Raw genomic sequence first — 23,608 nt, 5'->3', positions numbered from 1 at the left:
TCTCTTTAATAATTGCACCAGTCAACAAGGTTTTTGTCACAAATGTGAAAATGGTCATTTTAGATCAATTTTTGTGTGCTGATAGTGAATCTAAAATTGAAAAATTTCCATCACGTACCATTTAAGAGGAAAATTGGAAATTGTGAAGAAAAAAAAAAAATGAATTTACCAAAGAAATCGGGTATCTAACTATGAACTTTATTTAAACGGTTACACAGTATATTCATACGTTTTATAAATTATTGTTGCTCAGAATATACTAGAAGTGTATTTTAAGGAATAGGTTATTTCAAATACACTATTCTGCATTAATAAGGCGCGTAGTGGGTGATACATATCTGTATTACTTTATTGCTTTATGGCGCTAGACCGACAGAAAGCACTGAGAGGGTGGGCTTTTAGAATGAAATAGATTACATTTTAGGATTAGTTGAATATTGTTTGAGCTTGTGACAAGTTGTATCGCTGGTTTTAAGTGTTTATCTTCACGTTAATTTACGCTTTCTGAGAATGAAAAAGTCTCGTCGTGCGTGTGTAAATTTGCCGGACAGCTTTTGTTACGCATGTGGAGAATTTGCGGCAAAATTGCAGCGTCGGCCTTTATCAGATAAGTTGAAACAAGCATATTATTGCTAGTTAGAATGTAATGTGTGTGATGAGGACAAATCATGGGCTCCCCATATGTGTGCTGCACAACATGTTACTCAAAACTGATAAAATGGATGAATGGAGAGAAGACTCGAAGTATGCCGTTTGCAGTTCCAATGATCTCGCGTGAACCGACAAGCCATGCAGAAGATTGTTATTTCTGATTAACAAAGATTACGGGATTTTCAAAGAAAACAATATCTAAAATTGAATATCCTAATGTTCCATCTGCAATAAGATCTGTATCACATGAAACAAAACTCCCTATTCCTAATCCACCTTCGCAATTGGAAGAATTGGTTCTTCCAATAGAATAGATGACTTGGCTTAACCATCAAAATCCTCTGATCCGTCCTATAGTCCAGAACATCATAAAAAAAAAACCCATTTAATTCAACAATATGAAATGGACGACTTAATAAGAGATCTTAATCTCACTAAACAACAAACTGAGATTTTAGGGTCTAGACTGTAACAATGGAACCTGCTAGCAACAGATACTAGAATTTCATTGTAGAAGAAGAGACATGAATGGTTTTCGAAGTATTTTGTAATGAAGAATTCTATGTGCGTGTGTAAATATAGACGGCTTAATGGAAGAACTAGGATTTCAATACATCCCAGAGGAATGGACGTTATTCACAGATTCTTCCAAAATAAGTTTAAAAACAGTGTTATTGCACAATGGAAACACTAAACCATCAATTCCAGTGGCGTATTCAATGGATATGAAGGAAACTTATACAAATTTGTCAGTGTTACTAGATGTAATCCAATATAAAACATACTGCTGGTAACTCTGCAGAGATTTGAAAATTGTCGCCTTATTGCTCGGACTTCAGGGTGGATTCACAAAATGCTGTTGCTTTCTCTGTTTTTGGGATAGTAAAGCAACTGAAAAACGCTATATAGTGAAAGACTGGCCTCCCAGAGAAAGCTATGTCCCAGGAGAACATAATATCAAGTATGTCCCTTTAGTAAAACCGGAAAAATTACTGCTTCCTTCTTTACATATCAAGCTTGGTTTAATAAATTCGTTAAAAGCTATGGATAAAAATGGAGAAGATTTTGCATATGTAAGGAATATGTTTCCGAAACTCAGTGAAGCTAAAGTGAAAGAGGGAATTTTTGTTGTCCCTCAAATTAGGAAACGTTTGAAAGATGAGAGCTTCGAAAAAAAGTTGTATTGAGGAACTAGAAGCTCGGAATGTCTTTGAAAGTGTTGTTAGTGGAGTTTTAGGTAATAATAAAGCTGACAATTACCAACAGCTTGTACAAGAACTCCTGCATAGTTACCAGAAGCTTGGTTGTCGAAAGTTTTTGAAAATACACTTCCTACATCCCCATCTGGACTGTTTCCCAGAGAACTTAGAAGCTGTAAGCGATGAACAAGGGGAAAGGTTTCATCAAGTTATATACAGATGGAACAACGATATCAAGGAAAGTGGGATTCTCTTATGATGGCAGATTACTATTGGTTTTTGTTCGGAGAAGGAGACTCAAACTACAAGAGGAAAAAATAACTGTAAGTAACTAAATATATTTCTTAAAAATCTAGCTTGAAGTCTGTATCTGGTTGTTTACTTCAATATAGGGCTCCTAAGTTATTTGATTTGAGGTTTTAATCAATTTAATTTATAAACCTTAAAAAATTATAGTTCAATTGATGCAGTTTTAAATTAATAAAATAAAAGCCTATTTTGAAGGGAGAAAAAGAATATAATGCTACTTTTCCTTATTGTAATTATTATTTATGCAGCGTTATTATTTTTCTGTGAAACGTCAGTGTATTTTGTGTATAAATTTTGTATCTTAGGAATTTATTTATTTTCACTGTTGTAATTATGTATTTTGAAATGCACGAGAACATTTTTTTAAATCAAAATACTTCCCCTTCTGTCACACAAAAATGTTACGTGTTACAGATTTTTCGCTGTCATTTTCGTAATCAGCAGGGTCGATTTAGTAAAAATCAGCTGATTTCATTTCTGTGACAGACAAAAAGTTAAAATTTGTTGACTAGTGTTATTAACTGTTTAACAACTTTAAAAAAGCCCCATTTTTCAGTTGATCAACAGTTTTATTGCTATTTCAGATTAGAGTTAAAATACACAGAATACTATATAAAAAAAATATAGAGTTCAGTCTAAAAGACCCCTCGATCAGAACTCGACAAAATGGTTATCATAATGACAAGAGTTGTGATGTCACTGAATGCAACCCGATAAATGCAGGGAGCATCAGATAGATGCCTCTGATTGAGGCAGTACATCTCAATTAACGATATGTGTCAGAGGAAGAACAATTGTTTGAATGAATCTGAATTCTGATTAGTGTAATATGTAGCTAGTCAGCGATGTATGCAATGGAGGGGCCACCCCACTCCATTATTTCCTGACCTAGTTGTCTCATCCTAAGTGTGCCTTGTTGGTATCACTTCAGAGGTTCAGACCTATCTAAACAACATCAGAAAGAAGGCGCATTTTATCTTCCAGTGGTGCTGTAGAAAATATTCTTCAGGTTTTACTAAACTATTCATAAATTACATTTAAAATCTGAATATTTACATTTAAAAACAATATTTCTTTATTTTACCTGAATTTTTACTGTCACAAATGTCATGTTCAAAATAATTAAGACTGCTCCATTAGCAAGTAGCCTAAGTTCCCATCTAAGTGGAATATCTCTCTCTTTTAAATTCAATGGGATGGATATTTTTCTTTTGAACGTACTATTTTAAATAAATCTAAACCGTATAAATAACTGTTGTGTATTCAGGGGTGTAGTCATGCCAGGGTGCTATTCCAGTACTTTTTTCTGCAACCTGGGAGTGTCCTACTTTTTTATTTTTACTTTTAAAAATAATTGTCTTACTTGGGTCTTACTCATTGTTGTATTTTATAAGTATGGATTATGTCAGGGTGTTATGCTCATTATTATTATTACACTTATTATATTCATAATGACAAACTTTCGCGAAACAATACTTTTTTTAAGACTACATCCCTTAAGTGTGCTTTCAAATGTGTAGTCTGTAAATCTGCTTCTTCCACATAACTGACTCGTACACTACTTAACAAGCCAACACAGCCACTGGCGTTGCTCAGTCGCCATGAGGCGCTTGCCTTCTGATCTGAAGCTGCATTCGAGCGAGGACCCGATTCATGCTTAGACTGATTACCTGGTTGGATTTTTTCCGAGGTTTTCCCTAACTGTAATGTGAATGTCAGATAACCTATGGCGAATCTTCGGCCTCATCTCGCCAAATACTATCTCGATATCACCAATTCCATAGACACTAAATAACAGAGTATTTGATAGAGCGTCATTAAATAAACCAGTAAAAAAAAAAGCCAACAGGGCCGGCAGGTCAATAATCTCCTGGTGGATATTCTCAATATTCGCTATATTCTATGTTTTCCTTGGATTGTAATTTGTAACATTTACCAAAGTAAAGAAAATTAAAAATAGAGAAAAAAAAATTCCCAATCTAGGAATATTCCCAACGTCACAACACTAATCACCACTCTTGAAGGAAATTGTAGTCAATATTCCGAACAATAAATCTAAACACACACGAACATCAGTGTCTTTTGCAAGCTACAAACTCACAAAGGAGGGAATGCATTTTTCTGGGGCAGTCGATTTTGATTCAAATGGAAGTTAATGATTTAAAACGAAGTACAGCAGCTCAGAAGCTGCACAGTCAGTGATTGTGAAAGTTGCTAAGAGTCGCATTTTTACATTCCCACGCTGAGTTGTGGCTAAGTCTGTTAGGCAACAGCCCTTCACTGAGATGATGGGCCTCGATTTCTGGCAGTGGCAATGAAATCTGTGGTCGACAAAGTGGCTCTGAGGCAGGTTTTCCCCAAGTATTTTGGTCTCTTATCAATTCATTTCACCACTGCTCCACATCATCACCCCTAGGATGTGAGACAGCCTGACTAGATGGCACAGATTATTCCCATTGGTCCATACCAGATTATCATCATCTCCCCATTTCATACAGATAAGAGCGGTATGTGTGTGCAGATATTTGTAATGAAGTCCAGAGTTCAGGACTCAAAGTTATTTTTGGCCTTTCCCTCTTGCATTTTCCTTTTGTGCTTCTCGGTAGTTGCTCTTCTGTCCATTATTTACATGGCCATACCACTGTAACCGTTTCATTCTAATGTAATTAAAAATTGTACTATCTATATTCGTTAATCTGACGATTATATTTCTAATTTTATCTCTTCTGAATATACGAACTGTTCTACACCAACATTCATTTCTATAGCAAGTAATTTTAATTTGTTCTTTCCTTCAGTTGCCAAACTTCCGTTTCATAAATTTTCATAGTATTCCACACCTAGGATTACGGATACAATATCAAAAGGCAATTGGTATATAATGAAGAAAAGAAGATATCCAATGCACACACAAACCCTATATAGGGACACCAAAATTATAATTGATATAGACATTGACAAAAAAATAACTCCAAAAATTAAAACCAATCCAGGGGTTATGCAAGAATGTACTATGTCACCTACATTGTTTCGTATTTATACAGCTACCAGGGTAAGAGAAAGCGCATCTTTAGGAAGTTAAATTCACCATGAATTCTTAAATACCATGCATTTGCAGATGACCACGACAGCAAAGATAAATTTGCTACCCATAAACTAAACGAGTTATGTATAACCTATAATTTAAAAACCTCAATTAAAAAAACAAGACCATGGTATTTATAGGAAATTCAGATGTTAGAATTGCAGCTACGACACTAAATATTTAGAGTGTGATACATACGAGGGGGATCCAGGAAATGACTGTTCGCGCATACCCGCTGCGCAGCTGACTCCCCTTCCTTGTTTGAAGATCAACTGGCTTCCTTAACATGTGTTCTCATAATGTTGTGAGTACTGGTTGCAACAAGTCGCCATTGTGCATTTTGTGTTACTTCAAAATGAATGACGTGATTGATAATCCCGCCAACTGTGAGATGAGGAGTGTGATTCGATTTTTGAATGCCCGACATTTGAAACCTGCAGAAATTTACCGGCAATTGAAAGAAGTGTATGGTGATACTGTAATGAATGAAAGAAATGTGAGAATATGGTGTGAAATGTTCAACAATGGGCGAACAAATGTCCACGATGAAACTCGACCCGGACGCCCATCACTCATCACAGAAGACCTGAAGACTAAAGTGAACGACAGAATCTTGCAAGACAGGCGGACATCACACGACGAATTGCATATTGCCTTTCCTGACATTTCTTGTTCTTTGCTTGGTGAAATTGTGTCGCAACATCTTGGCTACCACAAAATCTGTGCACGATGGGTTCCACGGCCACTGAGTGACCAACACAAAACTCAGAGAATGGCCTCAGCATTGACATTCTTGATACGATATCACACAGATGGAGACGCCTTTCTTGATCAAATTGTGACTGGTGATGAGACCTGGGTGTCTCACAACACCCCAGAGACCAAGCGCCAATCACGTCAGTGGCATCATCCCTCATCACCCAAGAAACCGAGAAAATTCAAACAGACTCTCTCAACACAAAAAGTCATGGCTACTGTCTTTTTGGAAGTGATGAAGAGTTGAAGAAGACAGTGAACACCTGGCTTAATGAACTAGCGGCAGAGGAGTATAACACAGGAATTCTAAAGCTAGTGAACAGATACGACAAATGTTTAAATGTAGGTGGTGATTATGTAGAGAAGTAAAGGAAGCTTCAGTTATGTAACAGACTTTGTTTTTTCAAATAAATATATATTTTTTTAATTATTACAACAAAACGGTCGTTATTTCCTGGATCCCCCTCGTATCATATGAAGAGGATAAAGATATTTCCAGTAAAATTAACAACTATAAAAGAATATGTGCGACTATAAGACGAATTTTGAAAGGGAGAACCACGAGGGAAATGTATAAAATTCTATAAAATAATGGCTATCCCTGTTTTATCATCAGATCAGAATCACGAGTAATAAGGAAAAAAAGATTTTGAACAAATGGAATCATCATAAATGAAATTGAATTGGTAAAAGCCTGTACGAAACCAACAATACAAGACAAAAACTAGCAGTACAACCAATAGCAGAAGTAGCAATACAATATAAAGAAAGATAGAAAGAACATGTAATGTGCATGTCTCCATGTTCTGTCCCATCTCTGAGGAATTCAGGAATCACATAAATTGCATTGGCACAACTATTTCCTAAGACAATTGTAAGATTTAAGTAACTAATACATTACACCATTCAAGAAAGTTCCAGCAGTTAATAATAATTTGAAAAACAAGAGAAAATTTTCATTTCAGATAGTCCTTCAAAATTTAATATACCCTCTCACATCTACTTATGAAGACAAAGACAAAAACGGAAAAATTATCTGTCCTTTAAAGTTCATCAACAATCCAATCTCTTTCCAAGCCGAATGTCAAGAGAACTGTGGACTTTTCATTAGATGTCGGAGGGTCTTGTGCACTCCCTAAGAACAAGTGCAGATGGACTCAACTCGTACAGGACACTGTAATTTAAAAATAACCTATCTACGGAAAAGCCTTGTCAAAGGAGTACCGAAGAAGTGCTGGAACCGAATGAAGGAAGTTCAAACTAACCAGACCAACTTACCATTAGTAGCGATCAAAGACCACACAATATGCAGAAGATGGCTGCCCAGATGCTCAACTGTCTGCCTGAAAAGTTGCCGGCTACAACAGATACCAAACACACTGCAATTGTATAAGCAACTAACATCCACTTCCCTTCTGTAACACTTCTTCTTCTCCTCTTCTGACGAAAACAGATGTACAAGACGAAATCATAAAAACAAAAAAGAAGTTTCACTTTTATATAAAATTTTTATTCACGATTGTGAAATAGGGATTACAATGATGGATCAACCCTTTATGCTAACAGCACCTAACTATTGCTAGTAGCCAACAGAAATCAATTACTTCAATATAAAACCACAACAAGAATCCTTTCACTCAACTGAATACAGCGACACACTATGTCAACCTCGACAACACTATCCAACACAAAATGAATCCATGTTGACAACTTTTGAACATAACACAAATTGAACCTGAATTGACAACTTATGAATGGTAACCACTAACTCCAAAATGGGACGCTTTCAGTTCAGACAGATCCTGTCAATTTAAAAAACCTAAAAATTACCATTCACAGCTGATGCAAACTTCAACAGCCAGCATATAAAGAGTAAAAGGACGACATCAACACTAGAAAATTTCTTCTTTGTAGATTTCTTGCATTTTCTAGTAGAGACAAACGTCGATTGTGTACCCTTCAAGTCGTGAGCGATCCATCATGTCTGGGAAAGCTGTTAAGGAGCATCAGTAACACTTAAAGATAATGGATAAGTATAAAGAATATGGACTTGTCTCCATTATACAATCCCTATATTCAATTTAATTACCGTGTGCAACAAATTTAAATCCCCGTTTGAAGTAAATTCTTCAGAATGAACAGTGGTAATTTGTGAATAATACCAGTCCTGAATGTATGCTACTACACATCCAATTTGCAGTGCAAGAATTCTTTTTGATTCTTCGCTTTACAAGGATCCCCTTAAAAAAACTGATTCGATTCTGTGTGTTCCTTTACTGCACTGCCTACAATAGAAACTATTTCCACAAATTAAAAAGAAACACAGATTTTCAAAGATAGAAGACTTCACTGTTATGTTTCCTCGAAGGAAATCAAACACTACAAAATCTGACATAATAGATTTTAGTATTTTCCTTTTTTTCCCTACTTGTTAATATTTTATTATATTTTTCGCCATTTACGCTTTTGGCTTCTTGTCTTAGGCTTGTGTGTGAAGGAATATCTTACCTAATTTTTTCAGCTCCAGTCTTTCTCACAAAATTATAATAAACCTCACAAGAAAATGTCTATTGAATTCATGTTGGTCAGAACAAACACGCAAGTAATACAACCAAAATACCGTCATCTCATATTGTGCTACTATTTTAACAGCTATGCAATGGTAACCAGTAATGTTAAATCACTTGCAACTCACGCACGCACACAATGTTTTTCTTACTTTCTCTGGTGATACCTCATTATTCACATTTCGGTAGACTACATGAAGTAAAACTGTACTTCGAACAAGGAAATTAAGTATTTTACTCAACAACACAATGTTTTAGCACTTAGTACATAAAGGAACAGTCCCCACTGATTATAAAACCTGACTGATTATCATTTACAGAAAAGCTGAAATAATTTAACATAATACTGAAGCAGTCTGGAATATTAGTCACAGAAATCTTAGAACTGGACATAGACCTGCCATACAGGACCACAGAATGCAGACAAATGGTGTCAACACAATACACAATAAACAATGACAACTGTTTTACTTCTGACCATATAGAATTTACTATACTGGAATTGTAACTACTTTAGAACGGTAACATGATTGCTACTGAAGTCCTGTCCATACCACTGCTACAATGGGATTTTCTTCACATCACACTTGACAGGATATAAGGCCTAGCTGATATTCTTGGTAATTTAATGGTTATCACTAGGGCTAGGATTTTGATGACCTATAAATCATGAAAAAATGTCCTAAAAGCAATGCATTTATGACCTAAAAATCTTAAAAAAATGTCCTAAAAATTGATCTTACATAATTGGCTTAGTAGGAAAAGAGGTTTTGTACTAAATATTAAGACTAGTAATTAAATTAAATTTTAATACCAACATTTAAATTTATTTAATTTTACATAATTTTTTTTCTAAGTCGTACACTTTAATAAATTATTTTACCTGATGTAGCTCACCACAAGGCCACTCTTATCCATCATTATATTGAACGGGTGGTTGGAGTGTACTATGTTAAAATGGCAATATTTGTGTAGAAAAAACGATTAAAATATTATACAAAATAATGGGTATTAGACATCGGCATAGCTTCGTCGGTTAAGGCGCTTGCTTGCCGATCCGGAGTTGCACTATGTCGCGGGTTCGACTCCCGCTTGGGCTGATTATCTGGTTGGGTTTTTTCCGAGATTTTTCCCAACTGTAAGACAAATGTCAGGTAATCTATGGCGAATCCTCGGCATCATCTCGCCAAATATATCCCTATCACCAATTCCATCGACGCTAAATAACTTCGTAGTTTATATAGTGTAGTTAAATAACCAAGTAAAAAAATTATGGGTATTAAAGGACAAAATATATAGACAAAATATCAAAGGAAATCAACATTAATTGATATTAATAATGGGGATTTATGGCCAAAATTAAATGAAAATGTCCGAATAAAACAAAATATGCTCTTATGAGTTGAAACAGGCAAAAAATGCAAAAAAAAAAAAATGCCCTAACAAATATGTCTCAAAACACTCAGTTTATCACATAACATATAAATACTAAAGCAGCTATGTTTCTGGCTTACTAGAAAAAAGATGCAATTTCATCAAAATCCTAGCCCTAGTTATCACTTAACACTGCCACTGAATCAGAGGTTCACAGGTTCAAACAGGCCAAAGGCAATGGAATTAAAGGTTATGAAATCTTCAGCAAGAGTTTTTGGAAAGAGAAGTAAAGTTGGGATGCCAGTATCTAGATTTACGCAAAATTAAAGGATCATGTCTCTTGGCAAAAGAGCTTCAGTTACCGACTGTTAATGCTCTTTTGAAAATTCAATTGTGGAACATTAGTGGCTCTGTATGAGTGGTACCTGGATATATCCCATCTTTCATCCACCCACCTACGCACCTGAAATGTTACAAATATTCATCAATATTTTCTGCTGTCTTTTCAAGGAATATGAACTTCAAATTCGACTGTAAGGCCAAAGAACATGAAGTCTAGCACTACACTACATCAACAACAATATTCTGGCTAAAGTATATAGTCTACAACAGCCATGTCGACCAACATAGAAAGCAATGCTGCATGAAAGGATACGGACTGCACGTTCAGCATCCCAGTCGCTGGAAAATCTGACCAGTCCTATGTCTTTACCTCGCATTTCTGCAAACTTAACATCACCACATTCCCGGAACTTATCTCGAAGCATCTGCCAGGTTGCTGCAGGGGGCAACTAAAACAGAAAAGAGAGAAGGTCCAGTGAAAGATGAAAAAATAAACTCTATAGTTACAAAATCCATGAAGAAACATTTTGTTTTTATACAGCAGTTTAAAACACATGAATAGTTTATTTTGAAGAAAAAAAAAAAAAGCATAAGTAAAAAAAGTTGAGCTGAACAGCTTTAAGGGGTTAGTTACAGCTTACAGCAGGAACATTTTTGGAAATATTCAACATTTTTTTTCCTTCCATTACTATGTCTTGTACAATAATGAAAATTGGTATGTGTAAAACACTGTTCTTCTGCTATATGAAAAAAAATATTTTTACGATTAAAAAAAATTATTTATATATATATATATTTTAATTCAATATGGTGGCAGTTCACTGAGCAGTGATGAAGCATTTCCTCCCTCATAACTCAAACTTGTTAACTTTTAATGTTCTCTCGCTCTCTCTTATTTTATTGCTGAAACTCATGTTTACAATATCATGCTCATTCAAATTGCTTAATAATCATAATAATAATAATAATAATAATAATAATAATAATAATAATAATATATATATTTTTTATTTTGTGTTAGAAGAAAATACTGATATTTGACCATTTTTTAAAATCAATTCATTTTTTTATCAGACAATCTACCAAAGTAGAGAAGTGATCTTGCTTCATATTGTAACTTTTATTCAACAATGTGTGACTTTTATTTCTAACTTTAACCACACACCCGTCAACAATGGGTATTCAACTCAACCCAGCAACACAGTCGTTATTGCACTCCACACGACAATGACAGTCCACGTGTATTATTGAGAACAACAACAATGTACTAATAATTTCAACTGACGTTCACAAAGCACTATGTGCAGAACAAAACTGTCAGTTCTCAGTTCGTTCGTCTTAGCTAGTTCTTCTAGCTCACTCACTCAAGTTCACTGTACGTCGAACCCAAGACTTCCAGATAGTTCACTGCACTTCGAACCCAAGACTTCCAGATACAGTTCACTGCACTTCGAAGCCAAGACTCCCAGATACAGTTCACTGCACTTCCAACCCAAGACTTCCAGATACAGTTCAATAAATTTATTAAAACTGTTCTTTTTTGCTGTTATGATTGCTTTTTTTAAGAATGGCAGTCTTCCTCCTCCAATCTTGAGTATCTTCTGGTGTTTTGCTGTTCTGCTTCGGTTCTTGCTTTATCTCTATCTTGTTTCAATAAATTCAGGTTTTCTGTCCAGAATGGAGTGTATTTTTTTTAGTTTGCCTCATGGAATGTGCTTTTTGCAATTTTAAGAACAGATTCACAGAAATATTTGTTCAATCTATCTGGGTTTGTATTTTCCATTAGTGGTGTGTTGAGATGTTCGTCTAGTTCTGTTGTAAATAGTTTCCAATCCACTTTCTTAAAATTCCATGTTGTTTTGTTATTGTAGGGTTCTTTTCTTCGGTATTGGTGGAGATGGATAGAAGCAATAATGACTCTATGGCCAGATCCAGAGTCTTCAATTATTTTTACATATATGAAGGGTACACGGGAAAAACGATCAAGGTCCGTCAAAAATCGAAATTGAGTTAATGTCATATTATAGTGGAAAGGAAGTACTATCATGTGGTCTAGCTAGTAATAAGAAATCATCGTTCTTGACATTCCACTACGTCAATTTCTATTAAATACACACAACACGTGCTTAAACTTTAAAATTAGTTTTTCTCGAAACTTTCTAAAATGGATCTTGATCGTTATGCCGTGTACTCTTCATATATTTTACTGCATGTTTCAGGTTTGTATGCCACTATATACGTTTTTGTAGTGTTTCAATCAATATTACTCTAAAGAACAGTGTAAATAAGAGTAAACAGTAAATTGTGTTCGCTTAGTCTGCGATGTCTGTCGTGCTGACCACATTACCCCATCACTTCCAAACTTTAAACTGGCTACAGCTTAACGAATGTAGAAATTTTCATTCTCTTGTTCTCCTTTTCCAAGTCCTTCACACTTCTACATCTACCTACCTTGCCTCCTGTTTCAGTTACCCGTCATCATATCATAATCTCTTCACAAGCACGCAAAATAACCGCATACTAGCCATACCAACATATAAGACATCATCGCATTCATCATCATACACAATCTCGCTCTTGTGCTTATGGAATACCCCACCCAGTGACATCAGAGACTGTCGGAATTTAGTAGCGTTCAAAAGCAAACTTATTAAGCATTTTCTTACTGGGTAGAGGTTTAATTTTTACTTAATAAAAGAAATGCTTCTCTCTTCTTAACTTTTACAATAAACTGTCTAGCTTTTATTAATCACTTAATCTTTTAGTACTTTGATTTTTATTGTATTTGTAAATTTAATATTAATTGTAATTATAATTGTATTCTTAATATTGTAGTTGTAATCCCCTGGTAGAGGGAAAGAGAAGGCCTGATGGCCTTATCTCTGCTAGGTTAAATAAATAAATAAATAAATAAATAAATAAAGCAAACTGAATAGGGGTAGCTACTCAAACCAGCAGATCCAGTTTTCATTATAGTTACTTACGTTTTTGACAACGATTGTGTCAGAGAGCCGGGCACCATTCCCCGATGCATTGCCTCCAGCACCTAATGCCCCACGGGACGGTCCATTTGCATAGCCAGAGCCTGCCCCAGCTCCACCTCTGAAGTCTCTCTCAGCTACACTCGAGTTGTAGCCACCTGCACCTCCTGTCAGGGCTGCACTCAGGGAATCGAAATCTCGTCCACTGCTACCAAACCCTGACCCACCAGCCATAGCTGATGACGATCCGCCACCATATCCACCTCCTCCTGCACCGGCCCCGTATGAGCCAGACCCACCAGCGCCTAGACCACTGCCGTAGGAGCTACTTCCGCCACCCAGGCCTCCGCCCCCTCCGCCAAGGTTTGCTAGGCCTGAAGCGGCTGGGCCAAGTCCTCCTCCCAGACCTGAGCCTCCGAATGCGCCAGCTCCACCCAGACCGATCTCACCACCTCCACCAAGTGATGAGCCAATGAGGCTGCCACCGCCAAGACCGCCCACACCTGCCAACCCTGCCTGCAGACCTGTGTTCCCTAGACCTGCACAGAACAAAGTCACTTGGTGCTATTTATACAGCTAAGTAAAGCAAATAACCGTCCTTAAAGTATAGAAGTTATAATTATTCTAAAATACGATCCCTTATTATCCAATTCTGCTTTATAAAAATCAATATGTATGTTACTATAGCGTAATAAGTACAATGTATTCTTATTATTCCTACTGATTTTTCATAATGGCCTTTTGTGGTAAATACCCAATACCAAGCAAAATTTGTTTAAATAACACAATTTTGGAAAGAGTTAACGAATTTAATTATTTAGGATATAAACTTTCTTTTGTTGAAAATTTGGATTTATCAGAGAAAATTGTAAAATTCAACAAATCAATGGGCATCATTAATAGAGTTTTAAAAACCCTCATTAGTACAAAAATCAACTCGTACTAGTCTTTATCAAATAATAGCTCAACCAGTCTTATGTTATGGGAGTGAAGCATGGACTATAAGGACAAAAGATGAAAGCAGACTAACAGCTTGCGAGATGAGATTCATGTGCCGAACAGCTGGCTACACTAAATGGGATCAGAAGAAAAATGAAGATATCCTTCAAGAACTTAATGTGTCATCAATACTGGACTATATCTCCAGATATCAGTTAAACTGGAAGGAACACGTCTCAAGAATGGTTTCATCCAGGATCCCTAAGGCAATAATGAAGTATTGTCCAAATGGGAAACGGTCATTTGGTCGACCTATGAAAAGATGGCAAGAAAATCGCTTTTTCAGGCCATAACAGTTCTTTTGGGACTAGTACTTGACAGGATGATGGTGATTTTTCATGTTTACAAAAAATCCTATTATACCTCAGATGTTAGGATTATAGCTAAAGCACTACAATGCTGTACAGTAACTGAAAGCCTATACAGAATACAGTAGAACCCTGATTTTACAAGACCTTCACTTAATGTTTTTCCACATTTAAAATTACATTTTTATGGTCCTAATATTTATTCTTAGTATTACATATGAATGATATGATTAATGTATTTTTATATTCGATATTTGCTGTCAAATCCATATTTTACGTTAAAAAGTGTTGTTAAATTATTCTTTAAATCTCGTCTACTGCAAAATGCATTTCGATTGAATGCACAAAATACATATATTATAATACAATAGGTGGCCATACGCACAATCTTTCCTCTGTAAAATCGTGGCGTGTTGGGATGGCACAGTTGGCATGCACAAAAGGATGACGTGTGGAAGAAACTGCTTTCACCCATACTCAGTAAAGAAGTCATGAGAGGATTTAACACTTGATATTGCAGTGCATTCTGTTTTTGGGGGAAAAATCGTAAGTGTACGGTCAAAAACTGTCATTTGACATGTCATCTGGACTGGCACATTGCCATGTATAAATTTTGAACGTGTTTTTGTCTTTCTTTTGCCGACTCCAGTATTTTGTAGGAGTAGAGGCAAAGCCAGAGCATTGAAATGTAGCGATATGGATTAGAGAATAGGAAAAATTATAATTACCAGTGCTGTTATGGGAATTTTATTTATGTAATCTATTCGTCTATTTATTTATTTAATATGACAGCATTAAAGTCATACAAAAAGCCTTCTCTTCCATTCTACCAGATAACACACATAAATACAACAATTACAAATAGTGACAGTAAATAATTCCAAATTATTTGAAGTCCAATAGAAGATGAACAGGATCAAAAGAGAATTAATACAAGACAAAGAAAAGAGAGAAAGGGAAAACAGCGATGATGATGATGATAAATATATTACATGTTAAGGGTAAAACTAACAACATGTCTTAATAGGATAGTTATAATATTATGAATTACGGCTTAAGCCAAGGCAGCACAGAAAGAATTCCAGAGTTGTGTAAGTGATATACTGAAAGATGACGAGTAGAAGAATGTTCTATACAGAGTAATGTGACCAGACATTCTATTTTTAGACATTCCATCCCTGTGTCCCGACAGTTTTGATTGGGATCCGTATTACTTTCATTTTGTTAGAAAATGCAAAAAAAAGAATTTTCCTTGCAAATTTCCCAAAATGGAATATTAAAGTGTATACAGAAACATTTCTGGTGATTCCAACATCGAAGGCAATGTCATGTTTAGTGAATTTGTTAATGTGAAGCAATTTGCTAGTGCAAAATCACTTAATGGAATAAAGAAGTTAATATGAAATGAACAGAAATGTTTCAGCATTTCTCCTATCAACAAACGTAATTCAGAAATATTGCTTAAATTGTAGAATTTGTCTTAAGGTACGGTCACACGTCACTACTTTTGCAGCGCTGCAGTACAAAAAACTGCGCAACTCTTGTACTGCGACGTGTGAACAACGGTGCAACCCGAAAAGTAGCAGCTGCCAAACCTGCTGCGCGCAACTTAAAAGTAGCGACGTGTGAACAGGGTTCTCAGGGTTGCAGCCACAGCATTTTTGATATCGGTTTTGTTGAAAATTTTGCTGTGGTTGCAACCAGTGTTACCACCCAAATGTGCCAATGATACTTTTGTTTGGATATATTGTAATGTTAAATGTGATGAAAATAAATTATTTGTAACAGTTATTAAATACACAACACAGTCTGAGCACAATTGCTGACGATATAATTCATTTTTTTAATTTTCCATAGCGTAGTTCCAAACAGGAGGGTTGCCAACATTGATTACGTGAATATATTGTTAGTTATCATTTAAGTATATAGGCGTTTTTAAAAGCTTTATAGTAAAAATAATGTCAATTTCTGAATACTAGATACGACAGAAAAGCGAACATAACCACAAAATGTATATTGAGAAGTCAACATGGAAATGGGAACCTGCAGCATGACTGCGGCTGCAAAAGTAGCGCCTTGCGTGTGAACACTCGTAACCTCCAGTTGTAACTTTTGCAGCACTCGGGCTGCGCAGCACGAAAAGTAGCGTGCAGTGTGCTACTTTTGGCTTATGTGTGAACACGACACGCAACTTTTGCAGCTGCAGTATAAAAGTAGCGCTGCAAAAGTAGAGACGTGTGACCGTACCTTTACTTCTATCTGGAACCGACGTTTCTGCAGAAAAATGTTTTCCCATAATGAAGAAAATACGAACATCAGGAAAAACAAAACTGAAGACCGACATATTAAAGGCACTGTTAATTAACAGTTAGTTCCAAATACAGTATTCTTGTATTCTCGAGTTTAATGAGATTAAGAAATGTCTCACAGAAATTAATTCACTAAAAACATACACCCAATGAGTAGGCTGTAATTTTGCGTGTGTTATGAGTAATGCAATAATGTTAAATACACTATGTTCACATTATTTCAAAAGTAAAAACTTGGAGAGGAAGTTTTCACAGCAAAGCTGTAGTATTAGCAAATGTCCCATTCTGAGCTTAAGAAATTCCTGTCTTGTTAATGCAGAGGAGTGGAGAGAAAGTACACATTTCAGGTTCGAGGTAGTGAAAGGAAAACAAAACCAGATGCTAGGTAAGTAGGTATGGAGATGTGGGTAATTTTAATTTTAGTTAAACCATAATTCATAATATTATAACTATCCTATTAAGACATATTGTCAGTTTTACTCTTAATGTGTAATGTATTTATTATTATTATTATCATTAACATCATAAAATTAATTTCACGGGGAAATTGAAAAGTCTTCTTTCTTTAAATGGATTCCAAGACAATAGTTCTAATGACGATATTACACGAACGAATTTGCTAATGTTACAAACAAAACGAAAGCAAGTATTCAACATGCTGTAGTCTGTGGACAAGATCAGTATTTAGTTCCTGAATAGAGAATTGCAGTAATCGAATAGGGGCATCACTAATATTTCAATGAGATTTTTAAGCTAATAGGTAGGACAGTGGACAAGTATTTGAGGGATTTAATTATAGAAAAAGTTTTCTTACATAACTATATGTAGGTCATTTGACTTGTAAAAGTTAAATTTGAATTTAAATATATCCATAAATGTTTTATTGTTTTGCTATATATAACTCAAGTATTATTTATGTTCATGTTCGATTAAGTGGTCAGATCTATTTTATTTAATGTTTGTTGGTGTTGCATTATTTTAGCTTGCGACTTTTCTGGATTTAGTCTGTCCAAATTTGTTGTGCCTATTGAGTTACAGATGCTAGATCTTCATTAATTCTGGTCATAGTAATAGTAAAAAAATCAATGTTTATGGCAGAATTGCTTGCTAGAAGACATCAGTAATGTCACATGCTCTACTGAGAGACATAAGAAATAATAGTCCAGAGGATTTTAAGAATTACTTACGGATGAATGGAGAGACCTTTAACGAACTTTTGAATTTAATGTAATAAGCTAATTAAAAATCAAAATATAATAAATTATATTAGAGCTCTCAGAATAGGATGGTTGGGACACACAATAAGGATGGATGACCAGAGACTGGTAATATATGTTGCTTTTAAAATGCCATACATTGACCAAAACTGTAACAAAAGTGGCATATTAATGTTCGCCCTATGTTAAATCCTTAATGTTGCTTGAAAATGATTGCATATATAATACTTGAGCACCAACACAAAACAGGCCATTTTAGTTCTTGTCAGCAAGTGTAACAAGATTTGTTTCATAACTTGTATGTGTCAATTATATTAGTCAGTAATTAACTAATATAGGCTACATTTTAAATTGAAAATTATACCATCATAAGCCTGCAAATTCGTCAATAAATAATTACTCTTACATGGAAATACTGTTGACTTATCTTATTCATATTAAAAACTAAATCCAATTAGGAAGCCAAAACTATACACCGTAACATTCTTTCACAAACTCAAAAGAGATCGAAGTAATGTATAAAAATACAGTGCAAAATTGTTGTATAGATACAAACGCGTTTTTGTGATTTTCTTAAAATTAGCTCTGGAGGAGATGATATAGTATTTTAGTTTAGTGCGACAGCAATGTACTAGGAAATTTTAATGATTATTATGTTTCATTTGTAAGTTTAAATAACTTAATTACTATAATTATAAAAATTAACAAAGAAAATCGAAAGATTACTGCATTATTTCCACTTTTTATCAAATCTCAATTTTTCATAATACCTTAAGTCCCATAAACAGCACATTAGACTTCAGTACCCAATTCAACCATCATCTCTATCCCAAAAGGGGAATTAACATTGGTGTACATTGTTTCATAGATACTTACATTAAAATTACAAATGCAATGAACTGAGATACAATATTATTAACCCTCTTAACAAAGAAAGTCTTACCTAATGGTGATGGACCAACTACATTTGATAAGGCTGCTGCACCTAAAATGTAAAATTATTGCAAAATATTACAATGTGGATATCAACAACCAAATTGTAAAGTGATAATATGAATCCTGATAAGCATCATCCACATATATACTGGCAAATGAAACATAAAATATAAATATTAATTAATGATTCCGATATAATTACCATTAGATCAATGATATGGAAGCTTATTAATAGACTGCATCTGGAAATACTCATATCTAGTCCAACAGATATAACTCCTTGGAGTTCCAATCCCAGATATTGCAAAAATAAAGAAATAAATGAATATGATTCAATAAATGAATAAATGAAATAATTAAATTAAATTAAATAAATACATAAATAAACATATGACATGCTGTAAATGGGATCAATCACAACTAAATTTAGGGTCGTATTCATGAAGTTGACTCTGAAAAGTATAAAGTCGCCATTTTCCTATTCACAGTAGACATGATGACTGAAGTAAATGTCAATTGTGACGTTGCTTTAAAGTCGCCAGAAATCTAGACTTTGACTTAGACTTTCATTTGTGGACATAAGGAAAATTGCTGATATTTGGGAAACTGTTGAATTTGCCGAAAATATGTGGTTGTTTTCTAATGCCAGGCGTTTGACAATAAAGTCATTTGACCTCTTGCACTCCAATGTTTTTCAAAGTTATTATCATGGCCAGCCACTGAAGCACAGATTTTGAGGTGTTCCGAATCCATTTCTTGGTTTGAGTTGCACAATGGGCAGTTAGGGGACTGATATATTCAGTTCTTTTTTAAGTAATTAAATGTTGCCATGATGGGAGCGAGATTGTTTGGAGCTGCCAAGAATTATGACTGTTGATGTCATATTTATAAAAGGAATGAAATTCATCATATTACTAAATGTCAAATCCAACTGTATTTCAACTTGATTACGTATTAATGTTGTCGTAAGAAGGTAAGATGACGATGCAGCTTGACTGGTAATATCATAAAAATCTCCATATGCTCAATTCTGATATCTGTAACATATATGTATATTATAGCAGTTAATGTTAACAGATTTTATGTTTCACGCTATGTTTGTCTGTATTTTTACAAGCTGAACTAAAGGGAGGGGCTACTCACCAATTAGCACTGGTCAGCTTGAGTTAATGACTGAATTTGGTATAATTTTCCTCTATTCAATACCTAATTCCCTCTTTATCCTTTCCTATCCAGTCCTCTGACTGAACTCTTACTTTCTTCGACCCCGACAGCATTAGAGCATTCGAGGCCTAGGGGTTCATTTCACTTTCCTTCCTCCTCTTTCTACTTTTCTGTTCCTGGTGCTGACCTGCTATGGCACTAAAATCGTCCTCCAGTGGCTTAAGGAGAGAAAGCTGGTGATCAACAAGATCTCCCAGCTAGGTCCAGTGGACCTGTTGACCAACAGCAGGTGTGGTCCTCCAGACATTCTGGGGTTGTGTGTGAATGAAGTAGCCACAAAAACGTTAAAATATGGTGTTCACTTAAATCGGCTACAACTTGCCATTTTCACTCCATTTTGCCGAAAATATTGAGGACATCCACGAAATTATTAAAGCTGCTAAATGTTTCTTGGCGTATTATTTGATATGCACAAAACTGTATTGAATTTTACTGGGAATAATGAGTTCAAATCAAGATACAGGTTTGATAAACAGGCTGTATTAGATATCCTTGTCATGTTTCAATATGCACTGATGAATAGTAACCAAAGAGGTTACCTGTTCCACCAGTAATACAACTTCTCATTTCATTGTGATATTACGCTGCAAGTAAGATTTAATGGTATAATATTGAGTTTCAATATTTAATAGAGGGCAGGTCATACAGCTGCATATGCAGTCAATTCATAATCATGGTATAAATTACAGCAGTCGTCATACTACTGTTTTCTGCATTCTGATTTCAGGCAATTTTAAAAGTACTTTCTGCAGACTTGCAGGGAGTAAATCAGCCAACTGTAAGTAGGATAATCAGATATATGTCTGTTTTTATTGCTCGGAAAAGACCATAGTTTTAAAATTTCAGATGTATGTCTGTTTTTATTGCTCGGAAAAGACCACAGTTTTAAAATTTCAGATGTATGTCTGATTTTATTGCTCGGAAAATACATTTCTAAAATTTCAGATGTATATGTATTTTAATTGCTCGGAAAAGACCACAGTTTTAAAATTTCAGATGTATGTGTGTTTTAATTGCTCGGAAAATACATTTTTAAAATTTCAGATGTATATGTGTTTTAATTGATCGGAAAAGACTACAGTTTTAAAATTTCCAAATCCAGCTGAAAATCAGGACAATGCCCATTGCGTGTATGAAAGGTCCCAGTTCCCTGAAGTTGTGGGAGCTATCGACAGTACCCATGAGGCAATACTGAATCTGGTGGTCTAAACATGCTGAAATTTTCCACAGCAGAAGTTACTATATTCTTGAGCTGTTCTCCATTTCGTGGATTGGTGTTTTCTGCACTACAAAATGCTTTATTTATTTCTTCCCAGGCAGCTTTTTTATTCTCTTATGTACATGCTGTCCATTCTCTTGTTTTCCACTATGTCTTTATTACACTTCATTCTAGTAATACATCACTTTTATAATCTGTCACTGGTGGCATCATCTTATCTTGTAAGGCTTCAGAATTATTTTGCAATGAAATAATTCTAATTATAACACTACAAGAATGGTTAACAATCACGTAATGTGATCTGATGTTGATTTGTGACTCAGAAGATGGCTCTGTTTGCGGCAATGCATACTCTATCAAAACTATCTATTAATTTAATTCGTTTAGAAGGCAGTGATTGTGACTGCCAACACTAGATGAAGATCAACTCTCAACTTACCAAAGTCAAAGTCGAAGTCTCAGAAGTATTGTCTATGAATAAGACTTTCAAACAAAGCTAAACTTTGCTACGAAAGTCGACTTTGGGAAAGTCTCCTTCCAAAGTATCTTTTATGAATACGAGTCTCAAATACTCAAAACATTAAACAAGAAATTTTAAGCAACATAGTGGTTGTATCGTAAATTGTTAACACTTCAAATTGCCTTGCTGGGTTAGAGGTAATGCTGGTTATATTCAATACTAAGTTACACAGCTGATTTTGTAGTACAGTTGTACAATTACCTAATCCAGCTCCCAATCCTGCTGCAGCTCCTGCAGGAACAGCACCTGCTAGCCCAGTGGCGGCTTGTGCACTGGGGAGATTGCCTAAACATTACAAGAACTGTTAATATGTATTTGAACACAGTACAAACATATACAATACGATTTTCTTTAACCATGACATAATATATAACAAAACTATTAATATTCTTTTTGCAAGTTGCCTTGCTTAATATATCACGTACAAAATTTGAGTTACTGTAATATTAAACTGAACTTTCTTCTGATAAAATATTAATAGATTATTTATCAATGCTGTATAAACTACGAGATTATAGAATTCCACTTAGATTGGTGACAGATCAGCCTGACAATTCACCATGGAATTATCTGACATTCGTCTTGTAATTGGAGAAAACCTCGGTCATGGGGAGAACAAAGCAATCATATAATAAACTAAAGACAGGCTCAAACCACACCAGAAAGTAACCTTAGTTTCCGAGACTACACCAATGGCCTCACCAACAGTGGTAAGATTGTAAGACTTACAAATTAAGCATGAAGGAAACTTTAAAGAGAGGCTGTCCCCATTACTAAGACAGCTGGAGTTTTCTTTGTGAAATAAAACCAAAAGAAACTTCTTCTACACATACCGTTTTAAAAGTTAAAGCCCAGACACCGAAATACCAGCTACTTTATGTCAATTTCAGACTACACATCACATACAGGAAAAACATCTTACTACGAAATTGCTTAATTCAAGGAGACATGTAATTCTAACTACTTATTACTCCTCAGTTTAAAACTTAGATTTTATTTGCTTTCATATTTAATTCGAAATATGGCTTAATTTGTATTTCGAAGGAAGACACAGTTTTCAAAACCAAAAAGATAAACAATCATACAGTTCTAAATAGTAATACAATCAATTTTATTATTCCAAGATATTCATGACGTAACAATGAAATTTCCTGAACAAACTGTGTTAAGATTTATTTGGCTCGAGTACTTTGGATATCTACTTCTTTATTGTTGGCATGCAGTGCAATGCCTTTGGTATTTTCATCATTCTTATATAATACTTTTGTTACTTCAACATGCAGTGTATCATTTTGTTTAACCTTACAGTCAGCAGCTGATATGTACAGCCCTGATAGCATGTAAAATGAGCAGGAAGAGGAGAAAAAGAAAGTATACTGGGAAGTAAAATTATGTTGCAGTCTTTCAAGGAAAGATGCAATTCCTGCACTTCCGGTACTAGAGAATACAATCAGTTTGAGTGACAGCAATAAAAAGGTTCATTTAAAAACTACATAAACAATGTGAAACAAAAATAAACAACTGTGACACACAGAATTGAAAACCGATTTCTCAAGCTTCATTTTGTACTTCTTTCTTCGAACTTAGTAAATGTACATGGCTAATTTTAATT

The 23,608-nt window shown here is 34.9% G+C and overlaps 1 protein-coding gene across 3 annotated transcripts in view; it reads right to left on the bottom strand.

Annotated features, from left to right (window-relative positions):
- LOC138710344 (myelin expression factor 2-like) overlaps window positions 1–23,608 on the bottom strand; it is a 79,677-nt gene that overhangs the window by 21,559 nt on the left and 34,510 nt on the right. For 2 of the 3 annotated variants that reach the window (XR_011335214.1, XR_011335215.1), the window contains exons 7-11: window positions 22,198–22,281; window positions 19,041–19,082; window positions 13,268–13,803; window positions 10,597–10,732; window positions 7,831–7,984 (exon numbers count right to left, since the gene is read on the bottom strand). Coding sequence is in view for 1 of the 3 variants with exons in the window: in XM_069841163.1 (XP_069697264.1) it covers window positions 7,929–7,984; window positions 10,597–10,732; window positions 13,268–13,803; window positions 19,041–19,082; window positions 22,198–22,281 (854 nt within the window). In the remaining 2 variants the exon portion in view is untranslated. Of the gene's footprint in view, window positions 1–7,488; window positions 7,985–10,596; window positions 10,733–13,267; window positions 13,804–19,040; window positions 19,083–22,197; window positions 22,282–23,608 lie in introns of those variants that run through there. The other variant, XM_069841163.1, reaches the window with a different exon arrangement.

The sequence above is a fragment of the Periplaneta americana genome, chromosome 12 (genome assembly GCF_040183065.1).
Source record: "Periplaneta americana isolate PAMFEO1 chromosome 12, P.americana_PAMFEO1_priV1, whole genome shotgun sequence".
NCBI classification, from domain to species: domain Eukaryota; kingdom Metazoa; phylum Arthropoda; class Insecta; order Blattodea; family Blattidae; genus Periplaneta; species Periplaneta americana.
The sequence above is the reverse complement of the archived record's forward strand: the minus strand, read 5'-3'. Positions and strand labels throughout refer to the sequence as shown.